This window comes from Hyposmocoma kahamanoa, unplaced genomic scaffold, assembly GCF_003589595.1.
Source record: "Hyposmocoma kahamanoa isolate Upper Pololo Valley unplaced genomic scaffold, ASM358959v1 102, whole genome shotgun sequence".
Taxonomy (NCBI): Eukaryota; Metazoa; Arthropoda; class Insecta; order Lepidoptera; family Cosmopterigidae; genus Hyposmocoma; species Hyposmocoma kahamanoa.
The window spans coordinates 18,795,823-18,820,841 of NW_020653337.1; the positions used below are offsets into that span (position 1 = coordinate 18,795,823).

The following is a 25,019-nucleotide window of genomic DNA, read 5'->3' on the forward strand; positions in this document are numbered from 1 at the left end:
ATAAGGTCACGTCAATACTCTTCTCTATCATTTCATAAGACCTTCAGTACCAATTTAATTTGTTTTAAGATAAGTAAGTTTATTTAATTTTGTAATACACAAGTTTTATTTTTATTTCAAAAATTATTATTCATATTGACGAATTAATTTATTTAGGTAACATAGATGACGGGACTTGAAACATAAGCATGTTATAAAAAATGAAATTGTTGAGTATTGAACAGACCGACTCTTAAAAAAGCGTGCTTATGTGCTTATTTTAAAAACCAAACTTTTTAAAGTGCTAACACCCACCTCTACTAGTGGCTGCGACCTCTCTATAATTGGCATTTGGCATTCACTAGTAGGGGTGGGTGATAAATAACGTCACGGAAAAAAAATCACGATGATCCGCCGTCAAACAGTATCACCGTGACTCGTTCCGAAGGAACGACGTTCCAAAGTCACATAGGTGTTCCTCCGTTCCAATAGCTATCCCTGTCACTCACATCACGACATACGTATTTGATATAATGCGCGATCTCCGTTCCGTGGTGACTGAGCGCGTAACTCGTTGTAGTTCTCTTCAAATCGGGCCATTTCGGCGATGGGAGTGATTGAAATAGGATGACTTTCTTTGCTCACTCACAAGGGTCGTAGGTGCTTATTACTACTAGAAAAGGCGGATGAAAAAAATCTGCAGCAGTTATTATAAACCTATTTATGAACAAAGTAAAATATTTTTGTATATTTGTTTTATTATAGGAAGAGTTGGTGTTTTATATTTATGTATAATCTACTTTGTGTATTCTACTAGAAATATAATTACATTACACTTTATTGCTATTTTTAACAATCCAAAGATTCGCATTAAATAAGTAACAAACAAAATTATATTAAATACAAAATCAACTTTTTTAATGGAATTGAAACTTATTAGTTATTACAAAGGGAGTAAAAACTTAAATAATTCTATAAAAAACGGCTATAAGTATTAGAAAGAAACCGCTGGCTAAAACCGTATATCGTGAAGTAAGTTATAGGCGTGACAAGGTCACGGAAGTAACAGTCGTGACAAAATCACGATGATTTATCACTGTGATTTTTTTGGAACCGGAACGACAGTCACGGCGATAGAAATGTAACGCTATTCCCCATGTCTATTCACTAGTGAATCAGTGTGCGGCTTTGTCAATGTAACTCAGCACATCGTTTATGTAAAGACAAATTCATTTTGATTGTCTATGGATTTTCTTAAAAGTGAACGCATTAAAATTTGTTGGGCACGTTGGCAGCTATGTATTTCCGGTGGTGTCTATGCACACGCTGCCATTTTGAAACGGCAGTGCTTTTTGTTCGTGTGGAGCGTTTGCTCGTTGCGAAGAGTAGATTGTGTTTAGCCAAGTGTAGTTTTATTTTAATTGAACTCAATCAAAATGAGCTGGCAAGATTATGTTGATAAACAGTTAATGGCATCCAGATGTGTTACAAAGGCTGCGATTGCCGGTCACGACGGAAATGTCTGGGCCAAGTCGGAAGGTTTCGAAGTAAGTTTCTAGTTTTGTTCAACCTCGTGCCAAGTGATATGTTAGAAAACAAGGTTTAATTGGTGCAAATGTGATGTATAGTGCGCTATGGTTCGTGACAATGTGCTTTTATTATAATCGGATGACGAATACTATCCGGCAAGTTTTACAAGATGGCGACATGTGGCAGTCAAAATCGAACAAGAAACGTGATTTTCTGATGGAGCGAATGCATTACCTGATTATTCCTTCATTTTCGTTGTCTGGAACAACTTAGAAGATATCAACGAAATTGTCTTATTGCCTGTTGCAGTACTGTCGGTTGAAACTACGGCGATAAGCCGGCCGGTATCTCGAGACGTGGGTAATAGGTTGTTAAGGATGAGCATTAAAGAATTTTGTCATAATCATAGTATATATTTAACGTTGGAATTACAATTGGCTTTGTCTTAATTAATGTAAACGCTCTATGTGAATTTTTGTATTTTTCAATATCAGCAACTGTGTTTTGCTTAGATAGGTATGTCGGTTTTCTCCAAAATTAGTTACCTATTTTTGAAGAAAGCAGGCATTGAGTTTGTGTCTTGAGGTCGTTTCATGCCTAATACATAAATCTCCCGATCACACCAGCAGTTAACCCTCCTTAGACACGTGCTTAGCTGTTACATTTAAAATACGAGTTGATACATAATGTTATTAAATCATATCTAAAAATAAAACATACAGCTATACTTTTGAACTATCATGATTACGATGTCTTGTTGATAAAATTTTCCTTATTGAAATTATATTTCCTTTCTTCCTTTCCTTTTACAATTTATTTATACAATTACACATTTCTTCCAATAAATCATCTGGTTTTCACCATTATTTAAAAAATCATCATATCAAATTGACTTAAATAATGATATATTAACCTAAAATATTAATGAAGAACTAAACTCTGAAATGAGCATAATCAATCACTTTTCAAAATTATTTTAAGCTCATTTTCATTGTGCCCCCTTTGGTTCAGTCTAACCAAATACTTATACAGACAGCAGCACATCAAGCTACATATTGACGGACCTTGTTCTGTTGCACTGGATATTTGAACAAAAGTGTTATAAGCTTGATGACTGTACATTAATTAAGTGTATAGTTTCACTGGACATTTGTTTCAGTTGGTAATCTTTTTATTTGAGAGTGAATTGATAAAGAATCAAGTTTAATCATCCCAGTTGCATCTTAAGGTTAGTTCCTGTCATTTTAGCTGATAATTAAGAAAAAATTTCATTTAGAAACCTGCTATATGTTATTGTTTTCATTTTCCAATTTAAATTGTTCCCTTTTAGGATAAACCCATAAATTAATGAGTAGATTTCTTATGTTGTATATACATTTTATTCAAAGTGCTGGTTCATCTTAATAATAGACCTTCTCTTTTTTCTTTAAACAAAATCTTCCTTTTGAAAATTATTAAATAACATTTTTTTTTATATTTACATTCTTAAAGATAGTTATATCAACAGTCCATTTGAAATGACTGGAAATACCATTTAATTCCACATAGTTGTCGTGGATGTGGAATCAAACATTTATTCTCAAATTAGTTTAGTTTCTTTGCAAGAGCGGAATTACTAGTCTAGGATTTTTATTATTGTCATTAAATTCATCGTAACAGTCTTATTGGAAATAATTACCGCCGCCTGTAAACAATTTTCGTTACTAATATAGTGTCCTTAGGGTATCACCACACTTGTTGTCTAGGTCTTTTACATCCGAGAAATCAATATCATTATTATAATACTTAAACAGAAGAACTAGCTTGCCGCGGTTAATTAACCTTGTACATTACCACGTTTTACGCAAAAATATAGTTAAACTGTGTGATAAAATTAAAAATCTAAATAAATCGTCATTAATTAGGATTTATTCAAAAAATCGTGCTTTATTCGATTTTTTTCAAAAAAGCATGATTTTTCCAACCCTGCATTCTAGAGCAAAGTTTGTTAAAAACGTGTAAATTCAACAGTGTGGATTTAAGGTCCTTTGAGATATGGCAAATGCGTTGCTGGCCGTGAGTCTTAGATTTGTACCTAGAATTGTACTTGCTCTCTCCACTCTTCAATCGGAAGTGCTGTTTTGCACTAGACATAGGTAACAGACAGATCCACAGGCAGGAAAATACCATACTGGTGGTGTGTTAGAGATACTGCTGTTCTCGCATAGAAATCCCGCTATTTATGTCTCGCGCAAGTCCCGCCCTGTCGTGTTAGCCCTACAGTAAAAGGATTAAATAATTTTTGTGGGTAAAACCATTTATTTACACACTTATTAATTACACAATAAAGTTAAAAAGTCGTGTCAATGGCATACACTAAAATGTTTCCCATTGTCATGAAAGAATTTGCCAATCGCAAACGCGTATTCGCCTATTACTGCCAGACGTACAGGAAAGGATGTTTCGTCCGGCTCTCACGTGTAAGGCTAATACTAAAAACGAATAAGTATAGTCAAGAGCACGTCAAGCTTGTCACTTTGTACTTTGGACCGTTCTTATCGTAGGCGGCATAGAGTTGGATTTAAGTCTTAATTGTCAAGCTTGACGTGCTCTTGACCCTGTACCTAAAACAGTTATACATTTCCAATGTAAACCGATTAATCTTGTAAAGAAAAGTGACCGTAGCATTTTTGGACCTTTATCTTGGTGAAAAATTAAAAGATAAGTATCCAGTATGAAGCTTCATTCGCATCAGGCGTCTTTTCATTTGGTCAAGTATTGCTTATTTGGCAGTATTTGTTTCGGACGGAGATCGAGAGTAGACCCCCAGTTCCGAATCCACCAAATGACGATCCGAAATGTCACAGGGATCGTTTTATCTCTAGGTGTGCAAGCGATATTTGTATTTTCTCAAATTCGAATTGGACTTAGTGCACAAGTGACATCCGAAGTGGGTCTGAGTTTTTTAGATTTGTATGGTCTCGGATTAGGAATGAATACGTATGGGATGCAGTGCATAAACGCGCTTATTCTAGTCAGTAGCTTAGTATATAGGCAGTTAGCAGTTCCTTTGCAATAAAAGGTGTAAAAGAATTTGCATACAATTTTCCGAAGCCTCATTGATAACTACAAACACAAGTGCACTAGTGTAATTAAAAATGAGTCAAAAATACAGAATTGAAATAAAATTTCTGATAGTTATACGAAATACATTCGTTTCTCTCGTGAGTTTGGGTGTAATTTATGGTTGTCTATATGTGTCCCTAGTGCGCGGCTATGAGTGTGTGCGTTAAAAAAGAAAAATAATAATAGTGTTAACTTACTAAGCTATTTATCTTGTTTGCTAAATACTAGATTGCCAACTTGGTAGGTATGGTCCGTCTGTGGTGTAATTAAAACACATTTATGAGGAGAATTGATGTATGTTATTATTATTGGAATAAAACTTGTTAAAAGTTGCTTGCCTAATTTGTAATTGGATGATAGTATTTCCTTCCAACTTATTTCTAGTTAGTTCTCATTATCAACCAAGATTCTCCAATACAGTTTATTCATTACTTGCGTTCGTGTATGAACTAGTCGTTATTTGTCTTGACATCTAATCAAAATGGGCAGTATCGTTATATTAAGTAACATTACTGCAAATATATGTGAAATCACAAATCGATGACTTACTGTTGTAATCATATCTGTGTGACAACGTGATGGTAATGTTCTACGCGGAAATGTAGAGGTTATTGCGTATTTACCGCTTGCCTAGTAATTTTAATTGTTACATGTTTTTTTAATAAGTTGCAACATAACGTATATTATGAATTTACTATGTTGACCAGTATTTTTGCCACACAAACAATCTTTATTTTATTAAACTCTATTACTCATTTGTAAGGCAGATTCAAAATTCAGAAACTAGTGGTCGGTTTTTGCCTCTAAAGGGATTTCCATCAAGGGCGGGTCGATTTTGACAGTTCATAGCGGGCATGTTGTTGGGGCTGCTTTTGTCAAATTTGTTGTTTATTTTCCAGTCACTGAAGACAAATAATCATCATAGCAAGGTACAGCTTATGATCATTTTACGGTTTACCTTTTCGTCCTTCCCAGTCGACTACTCAACGTTTGGTTGTTCAAATTCGGTTCGGCCGGTTCAGTGAACCATCAGCCAACTACCGTACGTCAGAGAAACGCAATATCTGCCGAAAACATCGCCGCTGTTCATGAGTGTTTAGGAGAACCCGATGCAGTCTATTACGCGGAATAATACTTTAGGAATAATCCTAATCGTAAAACCAAGAAGTGTTGTTATCACTTGCGTGGCCTATTGGCCATGTCAAGGACACGTCTAGCTCGGTTGAGATTTGAATTCAATTATTGCGATAAGAAAGGGCTTTTGTCCATAATATCAAACTTGACGCGCTCTTAACTGTACAACACATTTGGAAAGAGAACGTACAGCTATCGCAAAAAGACGTAACATTATATTGACGCCATGCAATTAATATTTCGCATGCAAAAAATATTTGCAATATGACGCTTTTCCATAATAATCGTTTATTCAGAGACTAATACAATTATATAGCAGCGGTTTGTACCTTATTACATCTTCCGAATCAGGTTGTATACAATAGGCGGCTCTAAAAGAAATTTCTCTTTTTAGTATTGGGTGTTCATCAGCAGTAGGTATAGTGAGCGATTAATGACCTTTGTTTCGTTACAAGTCGAATCATCAACGAAAGGACGCCGGAGAATCATGGAGAGTAGGTTTATTTAGTATTTGATTTTCTACATTGAATTGGAGAGTAGGTTTTTGTTTACCTTGATTGAGCGCATCCCTTTATTTGTTCAACTGTCGAGTCCTACTAGATGCGACCTGATTGCGATAGTAATAGATGTCCTGTTTCCTTTGATGTCTTGCTGAGCACGTGCTTAGAAATAAGGCGTTTATACAAAGATGTCATTGTTCACAGATATCAAAAGATGAAGTTGCGAAAATAGTGGCGGGTTTCGAGAATGAATCACTCCTGACGAGCGGAGGCGTGACGATAGCGGGCGCGCGATACATCTACCTCAGTGGCACAGACCGCATCATACGCGCAAAACTCGGCAAGGTCGGCGTACACTGCATGAAAACACAGCAAGGTGAGATTGCGCCTGTATTCTACGGGAAATGTGTATTTTTAGATTTTCTTCTATTCCATAATATGAATTTACAAGGAAAATTGTTTTTTTTATTTGTATCATTTACGGAAGAGGTCTGTTTTTATAGAAGTTGTTTATGAACCCTTTTTAACAAATGACGTGACGTGACTCTCGGCATAATTAATACAATTACCTACATTGTTGTTTACAATAAATTCCTCACCCGTTATAAACGTTATCACGATTATGCAAATAGAGAAATGATGGTACAAATGATACATGTAAATATTTTTTTCAGCCGTCGTAATTTCACTGTATGAAGAGCCCATCCAACCCCAACAAGCCGCGTCTGTAGTGGAGAAGTTAGGAGACTATTTAATTACCTGTGGTTATTAAAGGTTAGTTCTAGATATAATTATGACTAAATTCACAATCACATGTACTCAAAACATTTTGCTACTTAACATCACTTTCTATCATTGATAGCTCAAACTCGTGAACATCGTCTCAGTGAATACGTTTCTTTTTCAGATCGAAGCGCCCAGTGATCTAAGGATACTTTATAAGATAATATTTTTTCCACAGGGAAATAAGTAAACTGCATTTTGTATATTCTATGAAGTGATAAGGACCGTTCATTTCTTTTGATATTTGATAAATTATGGCGTCATCAGTGTCTGATGCGTTTAGTAACTGTATGCAGGTACAATTACTTTGCGGATTCTGGACCCTTTTTATACGCTCACCGCTTCCACGGAGTAATTGTTACTGTACAATGGTTTAAATTTGTATTTTAAAATTTGCTTTTATTGACCAGTATAAGTAAAGCATTATTTAGCTTTGCAAGCAGGTCTCAAAGCATGATGTATAGAGATTTTTTTAAGTTTCTCTTCGAGCATCCTGGCTCTTGTTAAATCGGTTTCATGTATTTAGCTATATTTAACTATAATACTGTTATATCATAGTACCTAGTGTAAACAGTTTCAACACCCTTCCTCTACTCTCAGCTATAAGATTTAACAGGCAAGCAGGTGCTTGATGAGAAATTATAATAATCACGTAATGAAATTACTGTAACGATATACATACAACATATATAATATAATTACAAATAAGCATTTGTGTAAGGGCTTGTTACAAATTGAAAGACACTGTAACCCAAGTAAAGTATTACAATTTTAATTTATAATCTCTAGTCCCACTGGAACCATCGTGTGAGTATGCCCGCCACCGTAAGATCCTTGAGGCGGGCTGCGGGCGGCAGACACGGCCCGTGAGGTCGTGAATACCGTCTTGAATTTTCTGCTATGCTTCTTTTTAATTATGTCGCATTTATAATCTTTTGTAGTGAATAATAAACATATTGCATTCTGTTGTATTCTATCTCTTAGCTGCAGAAACTAGAAGCGCTCAATTACCCTGTATCCTTATTCAAGGCTTGCAGTAAACGAAGGGTGCATATTGTTTATATTTGATATTACTACTATAGCTTTGTACATTGTTTCTGATAAGCGATGGGAACTGTGTCTATCTAATAATAAAACGATTTGTATTATAATTGGTTTCTGTAGTAATCTCCTAACAAACCTTATTAATGATAGTCTACATGGGGTTATAAGGAAGTCGCTACACTGAAGCGGTATAGACTTGAGCCGAGCTGTAGTGGTGATGTTCATGCGAAACGCTTTTTCGCTTTTATAACATGGACTTAGTGCTTTTTTGACCGGCTTAACGCGAATCTCTGTCCGATAAGTGTGGTGACATCCCAATTGATAATTGAAACTACGAAAGTATTGCTAATGAACATAATTTATTTTCCCTTTGACAAATCTACAATAAAAGAGTTAAGTACACTCGAATACAAGGATTGGTATAAAATGTTTAACTTGTAGCAATAGCTTGGTTCTTTACTATTAAAACACACAAGGATTAAATTTCCATCATATTCTAAATCTACATAATGAAAACGTATAAGGGTTGAATCCCATTTCTCAACACACTTGCAACACTAAATATATGGAGTATAAACACGCGTTTTGTGTGACCGCGGTGCTGAAGCGTTCTGACAAATAGGTGCCAACCCTGTAAAATGAGAATATTTAATTGAAAAGAACTTTTATATAAATTGTTAATGTGTACCGCCAGGTACATACTACTGAGTACAAAATTAATCCTTGCATTGGAAAATACAAAGCGGGCTTCTCATAACGTTATAATTATCAAAATGAAATTAGTTCTGGTGTTCGTACTTACTACGTGGTTATCTACATTTCTACACTTCTATTTATACGAAAAGAAAGTTTTAGTTGATACGAATACGTACTTGTTAACTTACAAATAAATTATGCGTTGATATAATAATGATTAGACGATATAGCTATACATTGTTTAAACAAAGTCCATTCTTTAATCGAATCATAGTGACTTAACTTTCTTTAACGTGCGTCAACACCAACGTTGGGTAACGCATATATGTATATGCATTTGTTTTGAGTTGTTTAAACCTTCATTGTGAATTGAATTTGGTGATAATACAAGAAATCGACATCTTTAAACAAACCGACACGTAAGTAAGATTTTATTTTAACCCCCGATTATATAACGGTTTTTTCTTATAATAGAGTAGGTACAAAACTAATTATTACCGACGTTGTGCATTTTCCTATATGAGTTATGTAGTGAAATCACAACTCGAAAAACCATGACTAGCTGCCATGTAAAATATTTATAAATAGGTACACTTTGGAACAAACTATTCTTATTCCATCTCATTCGTTTATGGATGCTCTAAAGAGTAATGGCGTGATTTCTTCCAAAGACTTCTAAAGAATCCTTTCCGTTGTTTCTGCCCCGGGTGTTCGTCGCCTGTCAACAAAAAAAAGTCAATTGTAATCTTGAATATAAGACATAATAATAATTAGCCTATACATAGTCTCACTGTTGGGCACAGGCCTTCTCTCACCATGAGAGAGCTTGGACTGTAGTTCCCACGCGGGAATTTAAGTGCTCTTTTTTATAATAATAAGTGACGGGACGAACAGTGTACGCTGTACGCCTGTCCTTAACAGTTGCACTGTCACTCAGAGCTTTAAATCACAAAGATCTGAGGGGCACTACCACTGCGCCTGACACCCTGAGACATAAGTTGACAAGTCTCATGTGCCTGTAATTTGACCAGCACCCATACCCTTCGAAACCGGAACACAGTAATGTTCACATTATTGCAGATATGTACAGGTTTCCTCACTATGTTTTCCTTCACGCATAAGCTCATGGTAAATTTCAAACAAAATTTCGCACTCCAATTCCAATAAACTCCAAGCCCGCATTCGTCGAATCCACGACCCTATGTTTGAAAGGCAGTAGGTCAAACATTCAGGCTGCAACATGCATTTTAGTTGTCTATCGTCCTTATATTTGAGGTCTCTATTAGAAACTCGCAATATTCATAAAGCGACAATGTGAAAATGTATAAAAGATATCATATAGATATGTTTTATACGTAAAGTAAGGGGTCGAGAACCCCTAGCCGGGAGGCAAAGGAACGCGAATGTCAAGTGTACGGCTGTACGCGTGCCTCGAGCCACGTCGCGGTCGATACCGCCTCAGTCCGGACCCACCGCCACCGCCTCATCCCTGTCTGCTCCCGTTCCGACACCCGTGCGCAGTACTGCGCACCCTATATCAATAGGTGTAAATGGAACTAGAGTCCACGCAGTCCCGAATATGGGAATATTGCCTAGTCAGTCATTATTCACGTCTGCCCGCCCGAATATAAGGTTAACGTTGTAGCTACTACTATTCTATATGTAGAGACACCATAACCATGAAAATTTCTAAGAAATTAAACACTTACTAGCTAAATGTGTCTTGGCTGTTTAAACGTGTCTCAATAAAATTGGGGTTATAAAGAAACGATCAATCACCGGATGGGCGAGGAGTCTGCCGGCTGTTGACAACTGAGGCCGACCTTGACTACACTTCTTTTGTTTAAACTTAGCAGCGCATTGGAATGAAAATAAAACCATCTAGAATCCTAATAATGACAAGAGAAATAAAATTATTCATTGTTTCTTTCATACGCTACATTCTTACCAATAGTTGAGAGAAAGTGGATGTTTTTAAACTAGGCAGCGGCCCGGTGTTTGCCAGTGCAAATTAACGATGTTAGTCTACCGTTAGACCGGACAAAATCTAACTCGTTGACTGTCTAGCAACTCGTGTTGAGCTAAACTTAATTAACACACAGCACTGCTTCAGCCGCTCTACAGATATGAATTAATTTTAAAATCACGGGACCGTGAATGAATTCTTTAGGAATTCAGTGCTTATTCTACTTTTTCAGCTCAAATTGGAATGATGTTTAACCAAAGGAACAAAATTGTAATGGGTCTGTCCGTTATATTGTGGTAAAATATGAAATCAAAATTACAAAAAACTAATATTTGGCGGGTGAAGCAAGCGTGCTCTTTTAGTAAGGCATCCGAGAATAAATCGGTAAGTACGTATTTTCCAGCGCGCGCGTCCCAAATGCCATGCGCGCTGCCTAAAATAGTCGTGGAGAGACCGCTTCTGACACCCTACCCCATCACGAGTCAAAAATCTGAAGTCATTTGCACGAAAAATTACAGCTATTTTTCGCCGACCCTTTTCGACTATTTCAGTAAAATACAAAAACAGTAGTTAGGATTTTTTAATTTTTAAGAGAATCGACAATTTTTACTTATCTTCACCTTGTACGCACGTAGGTATTTACGTATGAGATATTCACTGCGGTGACCCTGAAATCTATTTAGAAAGCGCAGTGGAGGTCTGGTTGACTCAAGTTCATTGGCTAAGACTCCCCGCAGAGATAGTAGCTTAGATTAAATAGCATATTTACATAAATAAACTCTGGACCAGCAGCAGCAATTTTAATTTGAAAGTATTAATTTTTAGTTGGGAGATTGTTTGGCAGTGACTATGACCCTTTATTGATTCAAATATAAAATCTATGTGTACTTTGAATCACCAAGTCTGCGGAAGTATTGGAAAAAAATGCGTTAATGTTTTGAGTATTGAATCACATTGATACTGACTCAACAGAAGTTTATTTGATGTTTGATACTACTTAGGTATTTGGGAACGTGATCATGGCAGCATAAATCGGGTCACAAAGATTATGTGTAGGGCTGACATGAAGATTGTGGGGCGTACATCCAGGGGTCGTCGACTCCTCGGTGAAGGGCACTGGGGTCGATGTGGAGCGTTCGCTTTCGTCGGTCCGCGGCGGGCGGCGGCGGGTGTACCGGCACCGTATTGATCCACGGCCCAGCCTCCGCGCTCCCGCGAGTCTCGCACCTGATACTACATCTTCTAACTCCAACTCAAGCTTCTAAATGATTATTTGCCATTTGAATTACTCGTAAAAAAGTTACGTTGGAGGAAAGAATTATGACTATTGAACGGTAAAGGAAGGAAAAGAGAACTTCGAGAATCTAATTCATTTAAGTCTTATTGTCTTGTTTTTCATTTTAATTCAAGCGTTAATTAATAAATTATTGTAAATTATAATTTAATACATGTACTCGTATTTATTAAGATAATACATACATCAAAAGTGTCCAGGGGTCAAGCACGTGTTTGCCACTTACTGAAAATCTGTTTTTTTTATTACATTTTTAACACTGGTGTTAACAAAATCTAATTTTCAGTAATTAGCAAAAATGTACTATGACATTTTTTATGTGTGTATATCAATAAAAACAATTATCCAGGTATATGTTAATTTGATCACATTAATTATTTAAAATAAAAGTTAAATTAATTTTCTATTGAAATTCTTTATACAAATTGCTGTGTGTACACCCAATTAGATATTGAAAATTGAAAATTCTAATTCGTTGAAGAAATCTTAAACCTACACAATTAAGTCTTGTGTGCTGTGCTTCACTTAACTAAGCAAGATGCACGTGTCTTAGAACGCGTTGCAGGTTAGCGGTCCATGCGGGCAGCGGGTTGGCTAACCACACGTCGCGTTGGCGCCGGTTTACTTGACTGTAATGCGATATTTGCGTTCGCGCACATTGATTGGGTCTTTAAAAATCAAGTGTATCTTTATGAGTCGTCAATACGCGTTATAAATATAACTTCCTTGTTGATTACGTGTTTGTACAAATGTCATGTCGTGAGTCATCAGTTCTTGCTATAACTCGCTTGTTCAATATAATGATTAGTAGATTTAGAAGGACCTTTAATAACCTTTTAGAGACGAGATAAGGAAAGAATCTTTTTGAACTAAAGCCCTTCTGTGATATGTGGCAAGTGGCAATGGGTTACTAATAAATAATGTAATTAAATAAATCGTTCTTTCCGTTAAAGACGAAGTGTCATGACCTCTTATCAAGAGTCTCGTGTTGTTTTCTAGTCTGTTTACCTCAATAAATAATATGATCGTTAAAACATTTATTTATTTATGTAAGGACGGGAGAAGGCAGAATGGAATTAATAATGAATCTTTGGGTATTTTCGGATACAGGCTGTATCAGTTGTTACAACGGCCGACTGATTTACCACTAAATTGTATTTTAATATCAAAGATTTAAAATGATCATTACGCTCGTCTGTTTCCAAAACTGAAGTATTAATTACCTCATTAATTTCTTTAATGGTTGGCTGGTCACTGTATGTAAAGATCTATATCTAAAGTATATACTTTGTTTTCGAATGTATTGGTATGCAAAGGTTACTATTTACGCGATCAATTTATGTAAAATATTCCTTCAGAAATCGCTGATTAGTACGTTACCGATGCAATTTTGTTAGTTACAGCAACGCACGGATCGTCTTGGGTCTACTTTCTCGGTGTAACGGACCCGCCAAACCAGTAGTATCCGCCTGAGGCCATGCGGTGACATAGTTTGATAAAATACAACGGCGTACACATGTAACGTGTCGCCAACTTATCTCTTCCTAGTGAGAAATCCGAAAGCGAACGTTTTGATCGTAAATATCGTATGACTTTCGAAAACAGTATCGATGTTAAGGGCAGTGATGAATTGATACTTGTTCACTTTACTTATCAACAGATAGATGTACCAGACCGTCAGTACTTCTTATATATATACCATGAATCTAAAAGATATATACTTGATCTACAATATCGTGACATATCTTTACGACAGTTGTCAATTAACTCTTGTGAGGGATTAACCATAAAGAGGTTTAGGATGTCGGTTTCTTAGATAAAGATAAATACGATAATACGAAGTAGGCTTTAAGACATTTACTAAACCAATTGGAGAAGCCCTACAAAAATAGACGATAATAGAAAATAAACGGGTTAGACTTTTGTATCAACCTGTACATAATATATCCAACCCATGGTTATCCAATGGATGGTAAAATGTAAATTACCTATGTGAATACCTACTTACTCAATACGAACTAAATAATAGTAATATACTCGTATAATAGTCATCACATATTGGTATAATAATTTTAATTAACCGTAAATATTCCTGTGGTTTTCGTTTGGAATGCCATTTATTTGCCTTGTATTGTCAGAGTACTGTTCCTACATCACGTATACAGAAAATGTGCTATGGTAAAGGAAGGAAATGAATTGGGGGTTGAGTGCCATGTTTATCGGTAATGATAGGCAGTGACTCGGTGAGTCACTTTCGCCGGCTAATGAGCGGCGGTAATGAGGGCGTGGACGTGGAAAACGTAGAGTCGCCCAGAGCCGACCTTCACATAAACAGCCATCGCGAAGTAAGCGAGTTGTGGCAAAACACAGTCAAGACGACCTCGCGTATGCTTTACAACAGGTCTAACATGCTCAAGTTTCAGATTCCTAGGATGGCCAATATGTGCGAATATACACTGCTCATATATTTTTTTATAATATCGAGTAATCTACATGCCTGTCCATAACAGTTGCAGTGCCACTCAGAGCTATAAGTCGCCACTGCGCCTGTCATAAGTTGACAAGTCCCATGTGCCTGTAATTTCACCAGCACCCTTGTCTTTCAAAACCGGAACGCAGCAATACTCATATTACTGCTTCGCGGCAGAAATAGGTAAGTTGGTAGTTCTTCCCTGGACGAACTTTTCTCACAAGGAGCTCTGCTGCTATAGAAATAGGTACATTGCTACTGTAGTTTGTACAAATATAAGCGTCCAGAAATTAACAATACCAACTGCTTCAACATACCTACGCCTGTCTATCTTAATTACCTTCCTAAAGGCCGAGTAAATATAGTATAGGTAAATATAGTCATAAAAGCGTCAAGATGGCTAGACGTGAAATTAAATTAATTTTTAACGAGTGGCGAGCACTTGATCATCGTGCTCACGTCAGATCGCTGGTGTGAAAAAAGTGTTGGCCAAATGTGGTTCGCCGCCGACGCCCGCTGCCACGTTTGAATTATTAATTGTAGATGAAGCAGGTCACCGACCCCACTGGTTACAGCAACAGTGGTCAAACTGATGAGTGCTCTATTAAATTTTATTTGACACCCATTACGTGTAATTACATTTTCAATCTGTGCAATGTAATCTATGCAACGTAGTTATTTCTAACGTAAAAACGAATCAGATGATCAATCGAATTATATTATAAATATATGCAGAAACAAACAAAATATTTATGGTACAATTATAATTGTAAGTCAATGGGTACAATGGAAAAATGTTACAAATAGTTGACTCAATTTTATCGTAATGGATTTTTTCATTATCTCTATATTGTAGATAAAATATATGAACTGTATTCATAATCTGTGTATGTGTACCTACGACGAGTAAGTGTCACAATTTGCATTATAAGTATTTTGCAGTATACTTTATGCAGAGTTTCGTTTTAGATAGAGGATTGGAGTTTTATGAACTGATTTCGTAATTTACGAAAGATGAGATTAGAGCAGAAGTATTTCAGGAATGGGGGCAACGGAAACACGAGTCCATTTGTACGGTTGTTTCACGTAAAAGTGTAACACTGGAATAGATCCAAATGCTCGGAGTGACGCGAATGTTTACAGCAGCTGGCGCTATGAATAAACATGATATTTGGTACGCGTCATGAAGAGTTCAATATATAACTCTTGCATAAACTGGACACCAATTTTTACACCTACCCGGATTTTTTCTTTCTCGGTCCAATACTGCATATTTATTTATTTAAACTTTATTGTAGAATACACTGAAGTGCAAATGGTGGACTTAATGCCATAAGATATTCTCCAACAGTCAACCATTGGGCCAAACAGCAAAAAAAACAATATCATATCGATAGCATATCGATACTTCGGGGAAGAATAGGCGTAAAAAAGCAATTTTATCAAAAATTATCTATTGAAGTAATTAGTTTAAATTTTGTAGCTCTTTCAATCTATTTAGTCGAAAAAATTCTTTTCGTCAAAAATGAAATTTTTACATAAAAATAGCTATAAAAAATAAAAAGGACATGTAACAAAACATTTACAAAGATAGTACAATTTTATAGTTTGGTTTTTGTCTTTTCTTCCCTGAAGTATCGTTATTTTCATTTCGAATTTAGAAAATCACACCTATAGCTTGGTTTGTGTAAACAAGCAAAAAAAAGTAAATGCTACTTTTCACAGTTTCTTCGTGGGAGACCCAACGTTGGTTGGTGACTAGTTTTTTATATTTGATTAAATGACTACATTGACGTGTCTGTAATGTACTGATAGAGAAGCTCATTGCGCGGCCGACGACCCTGACGGAGGCTAGTGTGCAGCTTACATGACCTAACTAAGCGAGTACACGCTCTTGAAGAATGTCACAAAGTCTATTTCCCGTTTTTTTAAAAGAAATCTAGCTACAAGCACTTCTAAACCCACTGTGTGTATTCTTTTCTGTGGTCTTTCTAGAATAGAATTTAATTTTTACTGATCTATTCATGTTATATATACTACACACATTATACTAAACTAAAACCTATTTGCAACCACAATTATAAAAATATCTAACAAATTATTTTATATGTACTATTTACACTTTATTATGTGTTATTGTAAAGCATAACTTTAGGCATAGTCGTTATATTTTTGCTTAGAAATAATTTTATCCCTGACTGATGATGATGATGAAAACCAGCGCCATGAGAAACTTTGGCATATGCTGAGTTAACGCCCTTTCACTGCTATGACAATAATGTTATGTTATAAATTTTGTGTTTAATCTCTATTTGATTCATATTAGTGAATAAAAAGTTTATCTATCCGTCTATCATTGCTAAATATAGTAAGATTCAAGTTTCCATTATATAATCGATTTCTAATTGAAGCGTTTGTTGAAATAAATTCGGTCACAGTTCAAAGGCAATAGGAAAGTAACGGGGTTGAGGTCAACCGTTTTCACCGATGATTTGACATTATTGATGTGGATTTAAAATGTTTCTGGTTTTGACTCTGCTGTTTAAGGAAATAAAATATTACAAACGACCACTAAAACCACTCAATCCACATCGCGAATGGCTATATAAATAAAAAACTATTAGTTTATTGTAGGCGTAGGTGGCAGACGTTATATTAAGATATATAATACGTATTTCATTACTTGCTTTGGAAAACGTGCATGTATATTATGGTAAGAGTGAATATAAATGTTATTTTCGCAAAATTTATTTTGTTTTCCCATATGAAAGAGACGCGGCCATCGCTCGGGGAAGCAAATTTTGATTATATAATTTTTTGGTAAAGTACGCAAGTAAGTAAAGTAAGTAGCACCATTTCGAATTTGTAGAGACGTTATGTTACACCCTGTGTAATTAATAAGAATATTAAACAAGAATGTTCTTTGTTATATCAAAGCAAAAAGCAGAGTAGTAATATGAATGCAGGGAAGTTATTTTAAAACAATGTTATCGCGAGCACTGACAATGAACGGGAATCAGAACATCAATTTGGGAATACTCAAATACTTTTGCTCACTCAAGTTCAGTCAATTTAATGAAAATGAAGACAGGCTACCAAAGATCCCGCTCCCGATATAAAGTGGTCATGACGTCACTAACAGCTGATTCAAGTGTTCTTATGGTAATTATGTAGGGTGTTTGTATAGTGAAATTTATAGATAATGTTATCCTTTCATATCCGCGTTGTTGCTTTGATGTCCACTCATTTAATGAGGCGGAAACATCGTATTTCACTCTACATCCATTGATATCAGAGAAGTTATATTCTTTATGATAACTGTAATGTATTTGGCAGTTTTTAACCAAATGGCGCTCATGGCACTGTATTACAAAGGCTGTAAAAAAACTGGCATAGAATTTCCAACAATGAAAACAATGAAATTCTCTATGGCCTAATTTAAATTGCTTATGTTCCACAGCTAAACAATCGTGTAATGAATTCGAAACACGTTTTTTGCACTACGTGTCCCTTGGATCGTGAAGACCCCCGTCAGGGCACATGTTTAGAAAGAGTTTTCTGTGCTATGTAGAACAGACGTATCTTTAGCAAGAGTCAGATCCACCATGCAACGCTAGCTCTACGTCTATGTAATATAAACTATGTCACTTCATTGTCTTCGAAATAATATCATATAAAGCATGTATTATCATTATTAGCACAATGCTTGGTTAATCAAACCTTGTCAACGATCGGATATAAACATTTTGCGCCTTTAGGTACCGTGTGTATAGAGCTCATCAATTCTACCGATAATTCGTTTTTAGATCATAAGTAGAGTTGAGTTATTGAAATCATAGCAGGCGATCAAATAGGAGAATTCCAATTTCCGCAAAAGATAGAGTAGGGTAGGGCGTAGGGAGTTGTTGGCGCCCCTGCAGAGAGGGGAGCACGGAGGGGAGAGCACAAGGGTGGTAGTGGCGCCTGCGCCGTAAAGGCAGCTGCCCTCGGGGACGCCACGCAACACGTGCGCGCCGCCGCCGCCCCTCTCTTCCCAGAGTTGGGGTTCCGGTGACAAATACGATTATTCAACCATTCAGATCCTACCACGTGGTTATCAATGTTGCGATGGAACAGGAAGCTGGAGGAGATAAATGAGCGGCTGGTCGTGCGTGATAGTAATACTGACCGTTGGCGGAGCGGGCTGCCGGAGAAGTGGCTTCCTTGCTTCGTGCAGTTTCTTTCTCCTTTCCATTGTTCCCTGCAACAAACAATACATGATTGTAATCAATTACTAATATTTATGTTTAAAAATTCCTATGTTAATTTGGCAAGTTTCGACTGATAAAAATTCACCAACAGTCCGATTATGATAAAGGACATCCGTCATGAGCAATCTTTTAATTTTAAACTATTTGTTTTAAGTGAGCCGGAAATATCTGTGCAGTGATAGAGGAGGGCGACTGTCGGAGGCACATTCCCTGGAGGATCCCTTTTGCCCGCTGCCCGTTGCCCCCGCCTCCCTGCGCCCCTCCGACCGGTTCCTATAGCGATCGTTCACCCGGCTCGCTCGCAAATCTGCCAATCGCCTTTCCAACACAATGTTTCCACAGCCTTCGTGATTGATAATTCTCTCATTTTTAAATAATTTCGTAATAATGAACCTTTTTCAATCGAAGTCAATATAAGTTACTTATTATTCCTCACCATCGAACCTCTGTTGCTAACAGATTGAGGTGTACTATTGAGTAAGTATTTATGTGCAACATACAACATTGTGCATGTATTGTAAGAATACATACAAAATATCTCGATTTTGACCATATTCATTGTGACATTTTATTTTAATCTTTTAACACCACGTAGTCATTTAGGTGTTACTTTACAACGATGTACGCAGTGTCTATTTACTTATTATCAAAAAAATATAGAAAGAAATGGACTAATATTTTATGTATTTATTGATGCAAAATTCTCATACAGCTGTGCCGAAGGGATATTTAAAAAAGGAGTGCAAGACATTCAATGCACTCCATTCAATACATTCTACTAATTTGAAGAATAAATGTGTTAGTCACACCGATTGAAATCGTATTACATGGGCCCTTTGCCATTAGGTACATAGATTGCGTCAGATCAAGTTATTGTTTCAAGGGCTGGGTCGATAGCTTCGACCTTGCTGGACCCGTTTTGACTCGTGGCCATAGCGCATCCGACCTTTCCAGTGCGAGTTCTGTAAAAACCTCCAGTCAACAAAGATAAACACTTTGATTGCAACGAAATCGAAATATAGTTTTTTGAGTTGGTGGTTCCGGTCGTGGACCGAGCAACCTTGGCAGTAGCGATGACTCGAGTGGCCTCAACAGATAGCAACGAACCGTCGCGACGTGCCATGCTTTTCGGTAACCTATCACAAACTCGAATATTTTTTTCCGAAGTGGCGTTTGTTCGAAATTCCTTTACACCGAAAACCGAATTATAACGAAACCGTTGTTCTTTCAGGCTATGTTGGATGTTTATTTCAAATACACGATTAGGTTTGGTTAGGTTAGGTTAGGTTTAAAAGAAAAACTATTTTCCTCTCAAAATTACTTTCGAGGTTATGAAAATTCGAGCAAACGTTATTTCTGGAAAATGTCATTTCGGACTATTAATAGGTAACCTGCCTTTTACATATACAATTATATTATTATTATAACATTTACTGCTATTAGTAACACCGACATGGGAAAAGAGTAATCAAGTAAAGTGGAGTGTAGAATGTTGTGGTATTCTTATTTATAACGGTAGACTTGCCTTAACTCTTTCATTAATTTTGGATTTGTTGATTCACGACTTGACTTATTAAATAATATTTTAAAATACATTCATAGTCCCCCATATGAAGGCCAAAATCAACCCCATATGTCCACCAGAATTTGTGTAAAGAAATAGCACAGTATTACAATATAGTTTGTAAAACTGGAAATAGTCTTTTACTTTCACATTATCAGTGATCGGAATTGAGGGACTTAAATTACCTTGAGTATGAACGTTTTCTTAGTATGGACGTACCCATTTCGTCATCTATGCGTATAATATTTCATTTTTTACCGTTTATTTTCTAAACATTCCAAAATATAGGTTGCCTCATGTTTATGTTTTAAATGGCTAAAGTATTTAAATATGTAAGTACTTGTAGAAATACAACTTCAATATTATTGTTTGAGACAATGATTTGTAGCAAATTCTTAACAGGAAATAATAATTTGTCGTCTATGTATTCAAATTTCAATAAATACGCATATTCACACTATACGCATATGCACCAATAATAAATCGAACGCCCCAAGACTTTACCGGCTTGGTGCAACAAGGGCGGATAACCCAAGGAAAAAAAAATTTTTCAAATAATATAACACCTGAATCTTTTAGCTAAGTCATTAGGAAAAATAAGTAATAAAGTATATAAGAGTCATATTATAAATATTAAAAAGATATAAGATATTAAATTTTATTCTAAGTTTTCTCGAATCTCACTTTTACGTGATACGCCCTTGTTACACCCAATGCTTTAATTATAAATATATAAAATAAATAAAGTTAATTTAATGGGCATAGGCATAGGAAAATAACAACAGAATAGTTATTGTTGCTACGTTACCCGATCAAGAGGAAAATCAGAAAAGAGGCAAAATGCATAAATACACCGTGAGCATTTAAAACAGCGCTTATTGGAAGGGAAGTAAAATCATCGTGATATAAAGAGCGATGACGCAACGTGTTACTGATTTAAACGCGTGTTGGCTGCTGTAGTTCTATGGTGAACCACGTTCATCTAATTTGCTGTATTAGAGTAAGTATGTACACCAATGTTTCAAATAGTTCCTATTGACTTTTGTTAAGGCTGGTACAGATTAGTCGCATCTCACTGAGTAAGTATTATAAAAATGGTTTTAGGAAAAATTTTAATTGCATTGTTTTTCAGTTTTTTTATGATACCAAGCGGGATGAGCAAGTCGTGCACCTGGTGGTAAGCGACATGCCTTTCCATAACAGTTGCAGTGCCACTCAGAACTTTAAATCTCAAACATCTTAGGGGCACTGCCACTGCGCCCGTCACCCTGAGACATAAGTTGACAAGTAACATGTGCCTGTAACTTCACCAGCACCCTTACCCATCTAAACCGGAACGCAGTAAAGCTCACATTACTGCTTCGCGGCAGAAATAGGTAAGGTGGCAGTACTTCCCTGGACTCTTTCACAACGCGCTCTACTGCTACTAAATGATATTCAATAAAAATCTATACGGCAGTTACAGTTGACAACTTATAGTTATATGCATTTTTAACTGCCTCTGTGGCCGAACGGTCATCATGCATTTGTGGTTGTCTATGTGTGTCCATTGCACCCGCGACACAGGGTTTCCCTAGTGCGGGGCTATGTTGAGCGTGTCCTTTATTATTATTATTTTACAGTATACTTTTGATACACAATTATAAATGCAAGAATTAATTGCCCATAAGGTACCTTTTCTGGTAGATCGACACAATGGACAAGTTTCTTTGTACTTTTTATGTAACGAGTCAACACAAACGGCCGATAGTTATGAATAACGATAAGTGCTGTCTTTTGAGGAAGTGTTACACATTCAGTACCTAGTATGGCATTGTTCTACGTCACGCCTTTGCGTCTAGACCTAAACAGTCATCGCTCAGCTCAGATATGTAAAAGTATCTAGGTGACAGACAAACTCGTATTTAAGTCGTACTATCTAGCGGCTTGGCTGTTAGAAGAAACATTTTGATTTGAAAAGTCCAGGCAAGGGTTGGGTTCTATTGTGGTTGAAATGGTCTCATGAAATCGGTATGAAAAATCGGTAATTTTGATCATGAACTAGTTAATTTATTGTTCATTGATTCATCGGTTAATTGAACAAACGTGTAAAAAAGGCGTTAACCGCGATGTTGGTTCTAAATAAACTACTTTTAGTAGCAGTAGAGGTTCTGGTGAAAAAGTTCGTCCAGGGAAGTACTGCAACCTTACTTATTTCTGCCCCAAGCAATAATGTGAGTGTGTGTTTTGAAGGGTAAGGGTGCCACTCTCTTGCGCGTGTTCATTTTATATAAAATAAAAAAAATTCAAAAGTGAATGCCAAGATATTATGAACAATTTGCTTGCTATAACTCATAGGATCCCAAATTTTTTGGCACACCGCCCACTTTGGCAAGATAAAAAAAGAATAATTTTTTTTTTTTTCATTACATTTAGCTGTTAAGCGATTGATATCTAACCATAATACCCTTGGTTAAAACTGAGCAAATTTTTAGACAGCCAAATTTAAATTTCACAGTCATTTCACAGTGATAAAAAATACGTAGTCAAAAAATCGAGCAAATCTGTAGGCACCGTTACGGTTTGCGTTGTGGCTGCTGGATGAGGAGGCCCTGGATTCGATAACCGATAGGATTTATTTGGGACATGAAGTGTAGTGTAATAGTGTCCCGGAGTAAATCTGTTGCTCTGGTACTCATAGCACAAGGAATGGTAACTGGTGTATTGTCATATATATGCGCGCGTAGATAGTTTCACGGCTGTTGTACGTAAAAAGTCGGCGTCGCTACTGAAGGGAATACGTGACAGCCCCAATAGCCTCCTGAAGACAGTTGCTGACAGGAATGCGTGCCCAATTATACGGCACTTAATAAATAATACAAAGTCCCTGGTAACAAAATATTAGTTTTAAGTCTGTACCTACTAACATTTGATTGGATCTCAGTTGTCTGGATAAACAAATCTTATTATTATTATTATTATTATTATTAGCACATTATTGTTATTTCGTTCAGGGTCAAAAACCCTCTACAGAAATTTAAGCAATGTGCGAGTACCGAAAGTGTTAACTGATATGTGTTTGTTTTTGTTGAATGTCTATGAAAATATCTATCCTGTCTCAATGTGTGAAAACATGAGGCTTACTGAAGACTTTTAAAATTAATCTCATGACGTCATACTTGTATACAGGTTGTACCAAATTGCCAATAAATCTTAGGGATATTACATTGGCCAGAACAATGAATATAGTAATATAAAACAATCGCAATAAAATTATTAGATTACCAGTACGTATTTTGTTACAACGACGACTGATTTTTTTTATGATACCAAGTAACGGAACGAACAAGTCGTGCGCCTGATGGGAAGCGACACGCCTGTCCATAACAGTTGGAGCGCCTGAGGGGCACTGCCACTGTGCCCGTCGCCCTGAGACATATGCTGGCAGGCAGTTCTGTGTGCCTGTAGTCGGAAAACAAAACCGGAACGCAATAATGATCACTTTCTAGCTTTTGAGAACCGACTAGCTTTTTGGAAACCGGATGAGGTATGCACCTGACTGGTAAGATCCCTGTGTGGGCTTGCTTGCATTGGTTCTAGTGCCTTTTCCGTATAACCAAGAGGCTGATAGGGAGGGTCACTATAAACAAAACTTATGTAGAAAGATATAGGACTGTCGGCGCTGGATGAGGAGGTCCCGGAATTCGATCGAATTCGAAAATTAACTTTTCTAAATTGGATCTGGTTGTTACGGATACTGCTACGGGGAGAACTCAACTGCTCTGGTGTTCATAGTACGTGTTAGTTTGTTAAGACAAAATATTTGGTGTCGCTGTTTGGCATCATAATCCCGACACTAATGTACCTAATTTGATTTGCAGAAAATGTTGCACTGAAAAGAATCTTAATTATAATTGAAATAAGACACATTTTGATGCCCAATTGCTATGTCCAGCAAATTTAATGTCAAAATCGTGTTCCACAAAGATAGGCAAACGCAAAAACTTGAATGTCAGTTCTTTCGTGTTTAATAATGAAGGATAATTGAAGTGTAACTAAGATGCGCGTCGTTCTGAGTCACATCCACTTAAGACTTAAACGCGTATGTTTATTTCAAATCTGTGTGCACTTCATGTGAGTGTCACAAAGAGCAATGATGCCATAAGTCGAGCGTGGCGCCTTGCCATATTGAATTACTACGAGGCCGTACTCAACCGTGTGATGCGAAAGGATACCACTAAGGTTAAACTTGGTACCATCAAGTGCAGAATACTTCATCAATTGAAACAAGGCAACGGTTCTCTACTCTCTTCAAGAAAAGAGCTCTTAGAGATTTTGTTTTATTTTATTTTCATTTTGGAAAACTTACAGCTAGGAAACAAGAAACGGAAACACCTGACAGGCTAGTGCGTATGCTGAGGGGTAATTAAAATTTTCCACAGATAATTATTCAGTGATAGTAACAAACTATACTCCTGGACATATAATTCGTGCCACCTCGCATTTTCGTCGTAAAGGGGTAGAATACAAAAACAATGTTATCATAGAAGAAAAAGTTTTCACCGGTTTTGCAAATCCAAATTCCTAACAAAGACTTATGGAAAAGAAGTTTAGTATACTGGTTTTAAATTTGTATAATAGTTTTTGATCAATCAAACATTGTTTAAGCTTAGGGCACTTAATACTGAAAATGCGTGGTGGCTCGAATGATGTGTCCGGGAGTGT

The 25,019-nt window shown here is 36.5% G+C and overlaps 2 protein-coding genes across 4 annotated transcripts in view; one reads left to right on the top strand and one right to left on the bottom strand.

Annotated features, from left to right (window-relative positions):
* Nucleotides 1-1,349: 1,349 nt before the first annotated feature.
* LOC113237030 (profilin) lies at nt 1,350-7,828 on the top strand. Its single transcript, XM_026473275.1, has 4 exons — nt 1,350-1,526; nt 6,453-6,624; nt 6,923-7,022; nt 7,156-7,828. Exons 1-3 carry the CDS (start codon nt 1,416-1,418, stop codon nt 7,018-7,020), a joined length of 381 nt encoding a protein of 126 aa, XP_026329060.1. The 5' UTR covers nt 1,350-1,415; the 3' UTR covers nt 7,021-7,022; nt 7,156-7,828.
* A 575-nt stretch (nt 7,829-8,403) lies between these two features.
* LOC113231578 overlaps nt 8,404-25,019 on the bottom strand; it is a 216,983-nt gene continuing 200,367 nt past the window's right edge. For all 3 annotated transcript variants that reach the window (XM_026465937.1, XM_026465927.1, XM_026465948.1), the window contains 2 exons: nt 18,670-18,741; nt 8,404-9,489 (listed from right to left, as the gene is read on the bottom strand). In XM_026465937.1, the coding sequence (XP_026321722.1) occupies nt 9,401-9,489; nt 18,670-18,741 (161 nt within the window). In that variant the 3' untranslated portion in view covers nt 8,404-9,400. The remainder of the gene's footprint in view (nt 9,490-18,669; nt 18,742-25,019) is intronic.

Excerpts from the sequence above, each read along its gene's own strand:
- LOC113237030 (XM_026473275.1), top strand. The coding sequence starts at position 1,416 with ATGAGCTGGCAAGATTATGTTGATAAACAGTTAATGGCATCCAGATGT. Across the intron at positions 1,527-6,452 it reads CCAAGTCGGAAGGTTTCGAA|ATATCAAAAGATGAAGTTGC; the intron begins GTAAGTTTCTAG and ends CATTGTTCACAG. Across the intron at positions 6,625-6,922 it reads CTGCATGAAAACACAGCAAG|CCGTCGTAATTTCACTGTAT; the intron begins GTGAGATTGCGC and ends TATTTTTTTCAG.